This window comes from Uloborus diversus, chromosome 5 (genome assembly GCF_026930045.1).
Source record: "Uloborus diversus isolate 005 chromosome 5, Udiv.v.3.1, whole genome shotgun sequence".
NCBI classification, from domain to species: Eukaryota; Metazoa; Arthropoda; class Arachnida; order Araneae; family Uloboridae; genus Uloborus; species Uloborus diversus.
Window position 1 is genome coordinate 47,917,221 of NC_072735.1, and position 14,585 is coordinate 47,931,805.

The window sequence follows — 14,585 nt, forward strand, 5'->3', positions numbered from 1 at the left end:
TAAGTATTGCATAGAGAAAAGTATTGTTATAGGACGCATGTTGCAAAACTGAAAATATGCTTATTTATGCCAAGCAGAAAAATGAAATTGATAAAATTAACAGTAGGGGAATTAGGGTTTCCAATCCCGCGCCAATCTCAGTCCCCCGGGATTACGGGATCGTAAGGAGCCAATCCCTAGGGGTCCCGCGGGATCGACATTATTCTTCTAAAAGTTAAATAGAAAAAGTTTTGCTTTTTAGGAAGGACTACTTCGTCACATGAATTCGTCATTATCTCGAGTTCCGTACACCAACTGTAGGACTACTAAGTCATATCTCAATTAGCGACTATCTTTTGGTATGCTAAAGTGTACTTTAAAAAAGTCCAATGAGTCTTAACAAAACATCACTCATTGGGATTGCCCATGGGATATGAAAAACATTTTGCGCAAAAAATAACGAGTTTGATGAAAATGCATGATGTGACTCCACTACCGTTGGTTTTACTGTTGTTAATTTTGTATTGAAACATCATTTTTTATTTTTGGCAGTAAATTTGTACTTCCAAAAAGGTAGCAATTCTTCACTTCATTTTTTCTTGGGGATTTAAAAAGTGAAATATAAGATTTTTTAAAAAAATGAAATATGTTCTCTTCGATTATTAAACATATTTTCGATGAAATAATGAGTTAATAAAGGAATGAATGAATAAGTGAAAATGAAAGGAAACAATAAACAAATAAAAGAATCAGTGAATAAATGAGAAAAAATAAATGAGTGAATAAAATAGTGAAATGAATAAGAAAATTAGTGAATGCATTAATAAATACGGGAATAATAAGGGAATACGGGAATAATAATACATAATAAGGGAATTATTAAATGAAGGAATGTAAATGAGAAATAATCAATAAATGAATTTGCAAGTGATTTTAAAAATGGATTGAATAAGTAAATGAAATGAACTATTTCATTTTCCCCCTATGCACTTGAAAAAACTGTACAACTTATTTAAATTACAAATAAGCTTAAAATGAAAAATGCAAATTAGACGCAGATAACCGGTTGTACCGTAACTGTTTGAGGCCAGTGTATTGCTAGATATGAGACGCTAAAAGCAGAGTAAATATTTTACCATTTCACTTTGCCCCTACTTCTACTATCAATTTTGTTTAAAAAAAATAATTTAAAACAAACTTAAATAATCTTCATAAAATTCTTAAAAGTCTTAAGAATTTTATGAAGATTATTTAAGTACTTAAAAGTCTTAAAGTCTTTAATTCTTAAAGATAAGTGAAATAATGAAACAAAGTGTAGAATTATTTAGTGTAGGAGGAAATATATATGAACCAGCAAGAAACAGGTTATGTCCTGACAGTCCTGAAATAATCATGTCCTTTGCCAAACAATTTAAAACTACTTGGATTTAAATCTTCATAATAATTTTGCATGAAGGTCAGCTGTGAGGATTATTTTAAATATTTCATTCAATTTTATGCAGTGCACTTTCACGCTACATGCTATAGTTATCATTACAGAAAATTACATTCATTTATTGTGAACACACTTATTCATCACTAATTCATCTTGGTGTCTTGCTCATAGAATGCTTAAAGATTTAAAAGTAGTTAAAAAACATTTTCCCCCTCAATGCATTGACAAAATCTGCCTAATTATGAAATCGGCAAAGCAGCCGATTACTAATTACTGCCAATTAATTTTCCTACCCTATAAAGAATATACAACCCAAATTCAAAAAGATAGAATAACAGAACTGTTTGAACAAAACTTATCTTTGAGTCAGGAAAAATGAACGCATGCAAATTCTAAAGAGTAAAAATCCTTATTCATGAATAGGTAAATCAATTTAAACAACTTTTCAGATATTATTTTAACGACTTATGAATCATTAACACATTGGAAAAATAGATAGATTTTTTACATGGGTCAAAAAATTAGAATAATCTATTCATTCAATGTGAATTTTAAAAAGTAGCAAAAATATTTGCATACCTGTTAACCAATAGTTTGTCACAAGTATGGAACTTGGGCGCTCGGATAATTTTACCCTCTTTTAAAAGCCTTTTATTGCTCAAAATGGGTTGTTAAGGTGATAAATACGAAGAAAATGAAGTTACATATTGTAACATTTCTTAAAGTTAGAAAAAAACTATCCAACTCAATTCAAATAAAAGTTTTACAATTTATGGCATTTTAAAGGAATATAGAAGGACTGATCAACTAAAAAGTAACCGAAGCAAACGAGGTAGAAAAATTGTAGCACCTGGCAGAGATGAACTCAGATTAAAGTAAATCGTCCAAAATAATCCTTGAAAAATGCTTTTTACCTCCATAAGTGTTGAAAGGAATGTATATTTATCTTGTCTACGTCAACTACACTTGGACGGTGTAGTTGCTGTTTCAATTGCGGATCTACGATGTAATACCAAAGATAAACATGAAGTAGAAACGTGCATGACGCTCCTGGAGCAAAGAGAAGCTCATATAGGGGCAACAAGGTTGGAAAAGTATTATATTCAGTGATGAATCTTTGACGATTAAAAAGAAAAGCGTATGAGAAGTCTTGTAAGACGTTCTCTCCAATTTGACATTATTTTTGGCTTGTGGGTGCATGAGGGCTGCTGGAATCGGGAAACTGCATGTATCTTAAAATAAAATAATGCGTGACTTCCGCTGTTCATTAATAATACTCCATGATACTACATCTGAGGCACAGCAGTTACACATTTAGTGACACATTTTATCTTTCAGCAAGATTCTACTCCGTGTCATGTCTCTGAATCGACTCATAGATTTTAAACAGAAAGAGGAATGTCGGTATTAAACTGGTCAAGCAACTCTACCAATCTCAATACGATCGAGAATTTGTGGTACCGTCAAATCTAATGACAGCGGTTCAAGACCTGGTGCCCGCCATCAAAATTAAGCTCGTTGCTGCATTGAAGAGGTATGGAAACGGTGTCAGAAACGATTAATGTAAACAAGTGGTAGAATCTGTGTGTGAAAGGATAAAACCACTGAATCAAGCAAAAAATGACGCATTCTAGTATTGATATTGTTTCTTTAGAAAATGCCCCCCCCCCTTTAGCTTGAATATTCTTATTTTGTGACTCAATATAAACCTTCACCACTATAAACTTGGGGATTATTCTGTCTGAGATTATTTTTAATTGAATATATTTGAAATGAAATTCACACTTTAAAGTCTAAGAAAGGTGGCACATTCATTTAAATACCTAATTTGCACTTATATTCGGTTAAAATAAACTTTTTCCAAAAAGTGAGAAGTATTCTATTATTTTGAATTTAGGTATTATTTCAATAAGAATTATTAGAAAAACTTGAAAATAAAAATTTTAACAAATTTAAAGAAAAAACTTGCCTGTTGATGTATTGTTTTGTTAACGAAGGTCGATCTACTATTTGGTGAGTAATCGCCTCATCAGATTCATCAAAAGTAGCTCCAACGAAGACAGTTTTATCAAAGGAAACTTCTCCACCAAAACATCTGAAAGTAATCCAAGCTTGATAAGCTACAAAACGTACTTACGTACACAATACTAGTAAATTGCGTAGGTTATGTTTGAAGTAGAAAAATTCTCCAAAACCAAGCATCCTCATTATGTTTTTTTTTTTTTTTTTTTGACATTTTTGCCATATTACTAATCAGTTGACTTTGTTCTCAAAAACTGATAACCCTTACCAGATTAGCAATTCTATTAGATTTCTGCCCAGAACTATTCTTAGAAGACCACTGAAAGTAGCAGTTTGATAGGCAAAAATGATTATTACATGAGCAAATTTAGTACATCATTTAAAGAATTAAGTCTCCAAATACTTGAATTGTACCTATGCTCACTATCCAGCATATTTTAGAGTTAGAAATAAAACAAATAAAACTTAAATTAGAATCATGAAAAAAATCTAGCTTTATGATACATGCTTTTCTCGAAACATAATATAGCTTTCCACTTTATTTTAAAGATTTTCTTTTCTTTTCAAACCAAGTCTTTAAGGGCCTTCTTTTTTACAAGAATAAAATAATCTAAGACATCAATTGAAATAGTAAGCAATCCAAAGAATAGAGAACAGGTTTATTAGCATACCTAACGAATTGAAAAATAAAAGCATTGAATAGCACAAGAATAATGTAAATTATAAAATAATCATATATATCAAATATAATATAAAAAATGTTAAGTGTAGACTTAAACCAGTTTAAAAAGGAAAGTAGCATACCTAATAATAAATACAAGACTCTCTCTAGGTACTTCACGATTCAAGAAAATTTTACATCCAGAAAAGAGATTTTGTAACTTCTTAATGTTCTCTTGATATGCTTTCTGCTCTTTCAACTGATCATTGTCTTCACTCTACTCAAAAATAATAACATTAATTAATAAAAAAATCTAAATTATTTTACTGATTTATTTTATATTCACTTAAAAAAAAATCTTCATTTATCACAGGATAACATTAAAAAGGTAATAACAAAAACAATACTAACTTCTTCAAACTCATCCAACTGAGCATCCTCTTCCGAACACTCTTCTACTGAATTTTTCAAGGATAAGTTAAGTGCAGCAACAAACTAAATAAAAAATAGTAATTAGTTTTAAACAACTGCACTTCAGTACAACTAAAGAAAAAAATCTATACTGATATAAAATTATTTTTAAGCTGCTGGTTCAATGAACAAATATAAAACAAATGTTCAAGAATTTCTTTGCAAAATTAAAAGTTATAAAAAAAAACTTGTTTCCATGGTTGCCCATATAGGAGGGCAAGTGGGGGCTCAAGCCCCCCCCCTAGAAAATAGAACTTTCTTGCTTTTAGTACTTTTTTCTTTGTAAAAATATGAAAACATTTCTTTTCCAGCCATAAATGAATATGTCATTAAAAATGTCAAATCTTAATAATTCTAATCTGTACTGAAATCAGTTTTCTTGGGGGAAAATATTCTGCTAAACAATGGAAAAAATATCTGAGCCCCCACCCCCCTTAAAATTTTGCATATGGGTGCCCATGCTTGTTTCCATATGTATGATGTTTTGAGAAAAATAAGGCATGATATTTCAAGAAATGGGTGAAAATATGAGTGCGTTAGCTAATCTTTACTAATAATAAAGCTGAAAGTCTGTATGTCCGGATCTCTGTCTGTTACGTGCACAGCGCCTAGCTCGTTCAGTTGATTTTCATGAAACTTGGCACAAATTTAGTTCGTAGCGTAGGGGTGAGACCTCGAAGTGAATTTTCGAAAATTTGATTTTGTTCTTCTATTCCAATTTTAAGAACATTTTACCGAGCAAATTATCATAATGCGGACGACCAAATTACCATATATGACCATGGGCGAGCAAATAACATAGCAAATTGGTGAGAAATTCATCATCCATTATTTGTAAATATACAGGCGAACCAAATGACCTTTTAATTTTCTACTACGGGCAAAGTGGTGTGGGTGCCAATAGTACAGAATATGTCTTGAATTTTTCTACCCCCCACAAATCCCATCAGACAAAACCACAGCATATACCATATGCTGTGGTATAATATAGTATACATACAATCCATATTACTACATGCTTAAAATGCCAAAATTGCATTTACAAAATTCTTTTTTTTTCTTTTCAAAAATCAAAATGTTGTTTTTTTGTTAATCTTGATTACCATTTTAGTCATTTCTTCAAGACAGATCTTGCACACATGCGCTCTAGCGATGGGCATCGACCCTGATAATCAAATAATGATCAATAATAATAATTGAGTGAAACTTCAGTGTTTTTATAACTTAACTGTCAATCAAATGAACATCTCAAGTGATTTTAGAATCAAATGAATTTCGCAATGAGTACGAAAGTCTCAAATGATATTATGCAACTCTCATGATTATGTCAATCCCAAACGACAAACTTAAGAACAACACAAAACCAAAAAGCAGAAGAAAAATACGAAAAAATCTTTACTAATACTATAAAGAGAGAGGGCAGATTTTTGTGTGTTTATATGCTCGAGGTAATCTCCGGAACCACTGCACCTATTTGAAAAATTCTTTCACTATATGAAAGGTGCTTTCTTACTGAGTAACATAGGCCCCGTGGCAGAAAGCTGCCGACACGGCGACATAGTCGCAGAATGAGAGAGAGTTTGTGCAGAAAGATTTTGCACTAAGGAGGGAAAAATGGGATAGGGGGAAAAAAGGATCAGCAATAAAATCATTCTGCAGAACAATCCAAAGGATAGCTGTTTCTCGGTAAAAAATGTAACTGGACTATGAATTAAGAAAAAGGCCTGATTTCCTACGAAAAATAAAATCATTGACGACTGTGGTAGTCTGCAACATCGGAGATCGGGAGGTATGGCACGGATAGAAACCAGTTCCAACCAGAACTTCTCACCACGTGGAGCAATTTTAAGGCAACCCTGTGTTGATCAAAGAGTGGCTGGCAACGCACATGTTTGTGTTTGTAGTATGCAAGACTCGTGCCGACTTGCTTTTTTTCACCTCTGTTGAAAAATTAATTTAGCCCTCAAAAAATTGCTTATTTGCGGTGTCGCAAGTTGCAGCAACAAAAAACAGATGGAATACTTGATAAATTGTGTTCTATTTTGGGCTGACCAATAGTTGAATAATACTTGAATGTGCTTACTTGAATGAAAATCTTCTCTCTTTGGAGGAGTTATAGATTTTTTTCTGAATGCATACTCTAATTAATTTTTTTTTCTTCGTATGGAAAGGGGGAACTTTGTTTGCTCCAGTACTTGATTTAAATTCTTTTTTTCACATGAGGGAGAGGGCAGGGGTGGGTGCCCAACTGAGGGGGGGGGGTCATGGTGCAGACTAAGACATTAAAATTTGTAAGGGGGGAGTTGTTTTGAGGGGTATTTTTTCATTAGGGGGTCTCCTCGATATTGAAGGGGGTTCGTCCGGCCCTTAGGGGGGGGCAACCCCAGGGTGGGATTTCTTTTTTGCTTTAGTATTTTAATAAAATCTTATTTTCTTCTGGGGGGGTGGTTGAATTTTCAATTTGTTCTGACTAAAATGTGTTTTTTAATTAAATTTATTTTCCTTTTGGGGAGAGGGGAATACTTTGTTTATAATCTTGTGTATTGCATACATTATTTTTTTTATGGGAGGGTGCCCTTTATTTATTCATTTTTTCCTCCAAATCACATGCATGTTTTAGTTTTTTTTTTTTTCAAACTGTAATGCATATTTTAATTTAGTTTTTTTTATGGGAGGAGGAGGGGTGATCCTTATTTATATTTTCAAATCACATGCATGTTTTAGTTTCTTTTTTTGGGGGGGGGAGTACCAAACTGTAATGAATATTTTAATTAAAAATTATTTTTTCTTCGGATCTTATTTCTTTGAGTATTGAATAGATGTTGCATCTGTATTTTTCTGGTATTGAGAACTACAGATAAGTAAGTGCTAAAAGACTAAGACTGAAAACTGAAATATGAGAGTGGCATCTCTGTTTAAACAATCACCCCCCTGCTATAACATAATAATTTACACTAGCATTACATAAATTAGCATAATAATTTACATTGCTTTTGGTTAGATTTGATTTTTTTCTCCACTTACCAATTGCTGTTACCATGGTGTTAATATTTTTTACAATATAGATTTAGCTCAAGGTCACCCCCTTTTCTCCCCCTAGCGAAAACTGAAAATCTGTTGGAAGCCCTGATACTGAGCTTTAATGCTTTTCATTTTCATATAAATGAATTTACCTAAATAAAAAGGTGTGTGAAATTTGTTGATAAATAAATAAATATTTTCACTTTTTGAAATGAACTGCACTTAAATTTGTCCATTAGTTCATTTTTCACTTCACGGAGCATTCTTGCAGAAAGAAATAAGGCCCAGAAAATTTGTCGCAGAAAGTAAAATAAAATTCTGCCACAGGGAACATAGGCTATAATTCGAAAAAATCCAATAAATAGTTCTTTTTTCATTCCAATTTAGGCCCAAATTTCACGTAAATTGCCTATTATTGGCTATTAAAGGGGTGAAAAATTACTTGCACATATTAATAGTATGTATCGTTGAAAAGGGTAGAATTTTCCGCATTCTAAACAGCTTGTTTCAATGCTCTAACTTAATTACGGCAGGAGTAATTTGCGTTTTTAGCTCGAACTTTTTTAGGCATAGCTGAAATTTAGGCACTACTCTCTTCATTAAATCTATCAATAAAAAGTGAAGGAACTGTCCCACAGTTTTCTTTTTGACAGCATTGGAAAAAGCGAGATTTTTTACTCCAGATCTCTCTCGACCTATGGTTGAAAAATTAGCTTCTATCTTCAAAGGAAAAAAATTGCAAGCATTTTTAAATCAATTTCGAAATATGTCATTTTGCTTCAGGTTGTCAACCATTTTATTTTCACGTTTCCATGGTTATGCTTTTTGAATCCATTGGCATCCTTATTGGTCATTCCTTATTTTGCAGTTAATTTCTCAAACTTATGTTATTTCATGTTTCCATGGTTACGCTTTTAAAATCCATCTTTCGCATTTTAATTTCTTAAAGTATTTTAATATATGTCGTCATTGTTTGGAAGGGTAATTTTGCATTGTGTTTTTTTTTTTCTTTTATTTAAGACTGATTGTTAAATATATGTCACTTGACACAATTTTTATTCTCAAGGTAAACCGGGCAAAGCAGGGGGAACGCAGCTCTTAATATAAAGATTTGAAAACTACTGTAATGTGATTTTATGCCTTTTCGTTTGTTTGGCGAAACATTTATTATTGCTAAAAGAAAAAACATCCGCTTCACTCGCAGAAGGACTGGGTTCCGGTAGCGTAGTCACTTGGAGCGTTAGGCGCTGAAGCAGTTCAGTCTAGGATTATTGTTTTAAAGCAACCGTTAATGTAATTCATTGTTTTGAAAGAAAAGAAACTTTTGATTTGTTTTTATCTGAGTGAAATGTAAGACATTTTCCTTTTTTTTCTGACGACAATTTTAGAATGTTCCACGGGATGTTTTTTTTTCGTTAGACGGATCAATTATGATAGCGTGGTTGCTGGGCAAGTTTTATGATAAACAATAGAGTTGCGGAATGATATTATTTGATTATGAAAGATATTATATGATGTTTTTTGAGCAATCACGATTGCTTATTGTTCTCACTTGACTGTTTTGATATCCTATCATTTTATTTTCCCACCGCCACCCTCCGCACCATCACCGATGCTGCTCCTATAGCGAAAGCCGTCTCCAGTTTGCATCCATGTCCTACACACACGCATACATACACAACTACACACACACACACGCACGCACACAAACACACAAACACATACATCTACAAACATACACAAACACATACACATAATTACCACACATTCATGCCTGCACACAGACACAAACACATATGCTTACACACACATACACATACCCCCTACCCACAAACACACACGCCTACATACACACACTCGTGATTGCGAAAAACATAATTTGAATTCAAGATGTCAAAATTCAAATTAATTTTTCTTTTTTTTTTTGTTTATTTGGCGAAATATTTTAAATTGCAGTAAAATTGCTTCACTCGCTAAATAGAGTTTTAAAGCAGCTGTAAATCTAATTTAATGATTTGACAAAAAGTTTTAAAGTCCAAAGAAACTTTTTTTTTTTTTTGAAAAGGTGTGTATGGATTTTATACAAAGAAAAATGATCATTTCACATCAGGGGGAGGGGCTGTCAATTTTTTTTATTCAACGAATTTCCATTAAATTTTTAGCATGGGCATCTCTGTGCGGGTAATGCTAGTATTTAAATAATTTTGTACTTTGGAACCAGATAAATGCTAGTGCATAATTCATAATTCTCTTGTCGTTAGACATAAAGTATATAGAAAAGTAATACAATGATATAATATTATACAATTTTAAGATAACATTTTTTAAAACACTTTCTTTTCTTTCTTTTTCTGCTGCAAAAAAAATCTGATTCTATTGCATCAACAGTTACGAGGTGTTCTAAATTTTTTCTAGTAAGACGAATGCTAAACTAAAACTTTCCACAAAGTTACTTTTTACATTCCTGAAAAAGCAGAAGTTACGCTGGGGACAGGAGGCCGGAGATTGACCTCTAAAGCAGGAAAGTTGGCATGTCTGCAATGGGTTCCAGACCATCTGAGAACATGAAAACAGGGCAGCAAACTGCTATGTGTTTTTTATTTTCTTATACTATTATTGCAATACGTAGGCTTAAAACTAAGGTTTCTTTCTTTACTTATATCTAATATTTCATTTTACATTTTTATCAGTTTTAAGTGGAGTTAATTTAGCATTAGCTGTTTTACTCATTTTTCTTCTTTACAGTTTATGCAGTGATTAGGATCTGCTTAGCCTTCACAATGCTACTAGGTTAGGTTTGCTTCAACTATAGTAGTATTTTTATCATTATCTAAGTATGCCAATAACAGATGATTTGGGCTGAGTAAGGAGGTGGGGCATTCCAAGGTATTTTTGACATTTATGTAGAGTCCGTAACGTGACCTTTTTTGCCATAAATTTTTAATTTACTGTTTGATTAGCATATTATTTTATTTTGATCTTTTCCTCTCAACACACCAGCTCAAATTAAAATTATTTGCAAATCAAACGGTAAATTAAAAAGTTATGGCAAAAAAAGGTCACGTTACGGACTCTACATAATGTCAAAAATACCTTGGAATGCCCCAGATACAGGATTGCACAAAAAGCAACTATGATGTGAAATGTAAATTAGTTAAGGAAAACGTAATATTTAAATGGTTATAATTAAATTAACACACAAATGAATTCCAGCGAGGTACAAAGATAAATTTTTATTGTCAATCGCTTAAAGTTTAAGGCGTGTTTTTATTTTTTTAGTATGGAGCATTTTTATGAAAAAAATAAGGTAAAGTTTCGTTATAGTAACTTCTTAATATTTCTGAAATACATTTAATTTTAATTTTGGTATCTATTACTTTCTTCAAAGATATCAATTGTACCTAAGGATTTTCTTACTATAAACTTTTCTCCCTTTTTATAAGTTCATCATTCTTGTTTTTTTTTTTTTCTTTTTTAAATTAGAACTTGATATAGAAATTTGAAGAAATATTTATATGGACGTCAAAGGTTAGTCAAAATATGCAAATTACTCTTGAGGGGCGGCACTTTAGATCTTTGCACACGGGCGCACTTGCCCTAGGATCGGCCCTGCTGGTCGGGGTTATTAACATGCTTTTATTAGCTTCACCTGTATGTATGTATGTATCTTGTAACGGAATCATGCAGCTCAAATTTCGCCCATTTCCTGCGATCAGATTCTTTTGAAATTTGGCACGCAACCTCAGACTGAGATAGATTAGCTGGATTAGACAATTACTCCACAGGCAGTTTATCAGCAAAGTTGGAATGTTTTTAGAGCTTGGCTATTACACTTTAAGGGGTACAGTTGCTCTTTTTGGAGTGACCACGTTTTGAATGCAACCCGAGACCTTTAGTCGCTTTTTTGGGCAAATTTCATGAATATAAAAAATTTTGAACAATGTTGAAATAAATATTTTTTCGTAAAACAAGTTAAACTAAAAAGTAAAAAATAATCTTTGGATGATAGCAGTTGACCAATCACTTAATTTTAATGTAAAAAAATTTAGAAAAAAAAAAAAAAGAACCGACTGCAAAATTGCTCTAAAAAGTGAAAAATAATTTTATTCTTTAAACACCATCGATAATGCTTTTAAACATAATTTTTGAAGTTGGCGCAAAAACGATCGATAAAATCATTCACAGCCATAACTCAGTTACAACTATAAATTAAATCAGGCCCAGTTTCTTCATTACCCCATGCATTACACATTGATGACAGCATATTTGAGTAACGATATAAATGTTTCGTTCCTAACTTTGGATGATTTTTTGATAACAATATGAACCAAGCATGGTTACAATGGACTTTACTTTTTGTTTTTGAGCCAACTTCAAAAATTATGTTTAAAAGTATTATCAATGGTGTTTAAAGAATAAAATTATTTTTCACTTTTTAGAGCAATTTTGAAGTTGGTTCTATTTATTTTTTTTTCAAAATTTTTTTATTAGATTTCAATTTCGAAAATTTTCCTGGGGTGCACCCCTGAATCTCTTCACTCTCTAACATTACTGAAGGACATCTAGAAAGCATTTTTTAGAAAACAAATTAAAAAACTTCCCGAGGGGAGTGGCATCGGATCTTTGCTCTCATTAACATTGTCAAATTAGACTAAAAATGCGTTTTTAGAGTTTAAATTATCAAGAATTTCCAAAGAGAGCCATCCTATCATTAACATATTTAGTGATTGAACAATAGCATTTCTAAATTTTCAATTTCGAATAATGGCCGGGAAAGCGTTCCCCCCCCCCCCTCTCCTGCCCAGAACTTATGATAAAACTCCAAATCTCTCCTTTCCTCACCGTCACCAAAACTTTTCCGGGAGAGCCCCTCTCCGAAATCTTCTTCCTCTAACATTACCACCCCTTCTCCTAGTGTTTCCAAAGTTAGCTTACACATGTGAATTTAAGCATTAAAATTTTCATGGGGAATTGTTCGAATCCCCACTCCTGCAAACATCACATAAGGTCATCCGAAAGTGGTCTAATATTGAGTTTTTGGAGACATAATTTCGAAAAATTTCGGGGGGGGGGGGAGCCCCCGGATCCCCATGTTCTACATGAAAATTACACTTTTACTGGTGTTCGTATTATTTATTCGTTTTCTCTAATTTTGCAAAACACAAATTCTCCTAACTTGAAACCTCAAATTCTAGTGATGACTCCCTCCTGATACTAAAAGCTAGATCCGCTCTCTCTTTTACATTAATTTGAAAAAAAAATAGAGGAGCGGGGGGGGGGGGGTCACTTCTTTATGGAGCAATTGTTAAGGGGCCGGCTGGTCTATAAATGCCAGGGCCGATTCATGGTGTCCCATCCGCCACTGATCCTGACATGTATCGACTGATATATATCGGCGAACCCTGCCTGGCACACACACACACAAAAAAAAAAAGCTTGAAACAAATTATGACAGGAGCAGGATTTACACGAAAATAGTATTTTTTCCCCAATACGTGAAAAAAAAATGGTAGACACTTTGGAAAAAATGCATCCAAAAATACTTTTATTACAGAGTGACATCAAAGGTTTTGAGACAAGGAGGTTCAAGATATTAAGGTCTGACTGTATTGGATGCTTTGATTTTAGCAATATATTTTTTCTTTTTAATGGGGCTGCGGTACAGGCATTGCCTTTGGCAGACCTAGTGAGAAATCACTTAGCATAGTGTTCACTCCTTCACGTAGCACCACTATCAGTGGGATGCCATAGTCATGAGAATTTTGATGCCCAGTTTCCCTACCAAATGGAGGCACCTGAGTTCTATTTGATGCAAAACTGCACTAAGAACTTAATTTTGCCAAGAGATACTTCATGCCAAACAGGTACTCAAGGGATCTTTTACATGCCATAGTCATACAGCATGGACACTGTTGATTTTCTGCACCTTGAAAATCCACCGTCTGGAGCCAGGTTTGATCCTGCTCCTTTGGGCATGAGAGGCCAGCGTCTTAACTGCTATCCCACTCTGTCCAATTTTAGCAATATAATTTTTCATTCACTGCATTCACGGTTGTATTTATGTTGAGCTACATCAAGCAACAACATTTTTAATGTTAATCTAATTTTTGAAAATCAAATGCTTGAGTGATGTGAAAATATTTAAGTAAATATGACAGAAAAATTAAAAAAAAAAAGAAAAACAGAAATGCTCCAGTAAAAGGAATTACCTCAACAGCATCCTCTTCTCCTTCAAGCATATCTTCACCAGAAGGGTTTTCAATCGCAAGCTGTAAAAATGAACAATTTTTAAAGTGAATAAAGAACAAACACATTCACAAAACTGGGTAAAAAATTCATTGAAATGACACTGGTACCCAAAACTTGATACAAATTCCACATTTTTCTAGTTTAGTGTTGTTTAAAACACTAAACTAGAAATATTCACTAGAAAAACATCATATAAAATTAAGAACAAACTACATGGTTATATTCAGAATTGGAGAAGGGAGGGGGGGGGGATACAATTTTGCTAGGGAAGTATGAATACCTGAAAAAACTTTGTGAAAAGTATCATTTCATGTTCATTGATATGTGGAGTTCTAGTAAAAAAAACTGGATTGGTCAGGAATGGTCAGCGCCACAATACTAGATATCAAGATCAGTGATATAATACTTGAGGTTTGGAACTTAGAATGGGAGTATTTTTCAGGGATCACGCGATGTAAGAATACTGAATATTTGTCCCGACGACTTTAAGGATGTGGGTTAAGTGTCAGATAATTATAGGATTTTTAAAAATAATGATTAGAGGAATCATAAGAGAACAACTTAAAGCAATTTACCACAGCTTTAAAGTTTTGTATAGGAGAGGGTTGCAGATCTTTGTAATGACTTTGAAAAAAATCAAAGCACAGTATTATAAACATATCAGGACAAAAATCAGGACATTCTTAATGTGTGTAGTGTTCTTACATATAGATACAAATATAATATTGGACTCAATCTCCATGCATC

The 14,585-nt window shown here is 32.9% G+C and overlaps 1 protein-coding gene across 1 annotated transcript in view; it reads right to left on the minus strand.

Moving 5' to 3' along the window:
- LOC129222907 (pescadillo-like) overlaps nt 1–14,585 on the minus strand; it is a 30,611-nt gene that overhangs the window by 7,624 nt on the left and 8,402 nt on the right. The window contains exons 4-7 of the mRNA XM_054857469.1: nt 13,799–13,858; nt 4,509–4,592; nt 4,241–4,374; nt 3,384–3,509 (exon numbers count right to left, since the gene is read on the minus strand). Of these exons, the coding sequence (XP_054713444.1) occupies nt 3,384–3,509; nt 4,241–4,374; nt 4,509–4,592; nt 13,799–13,858 (404 nt within the window). The remainder of the gene's footprint in view (nt 1–3,383; nt 3,510–4,240; nt 4,375–4,508; nt 4,593–13,798; nt 13,859–14,585) is intronic.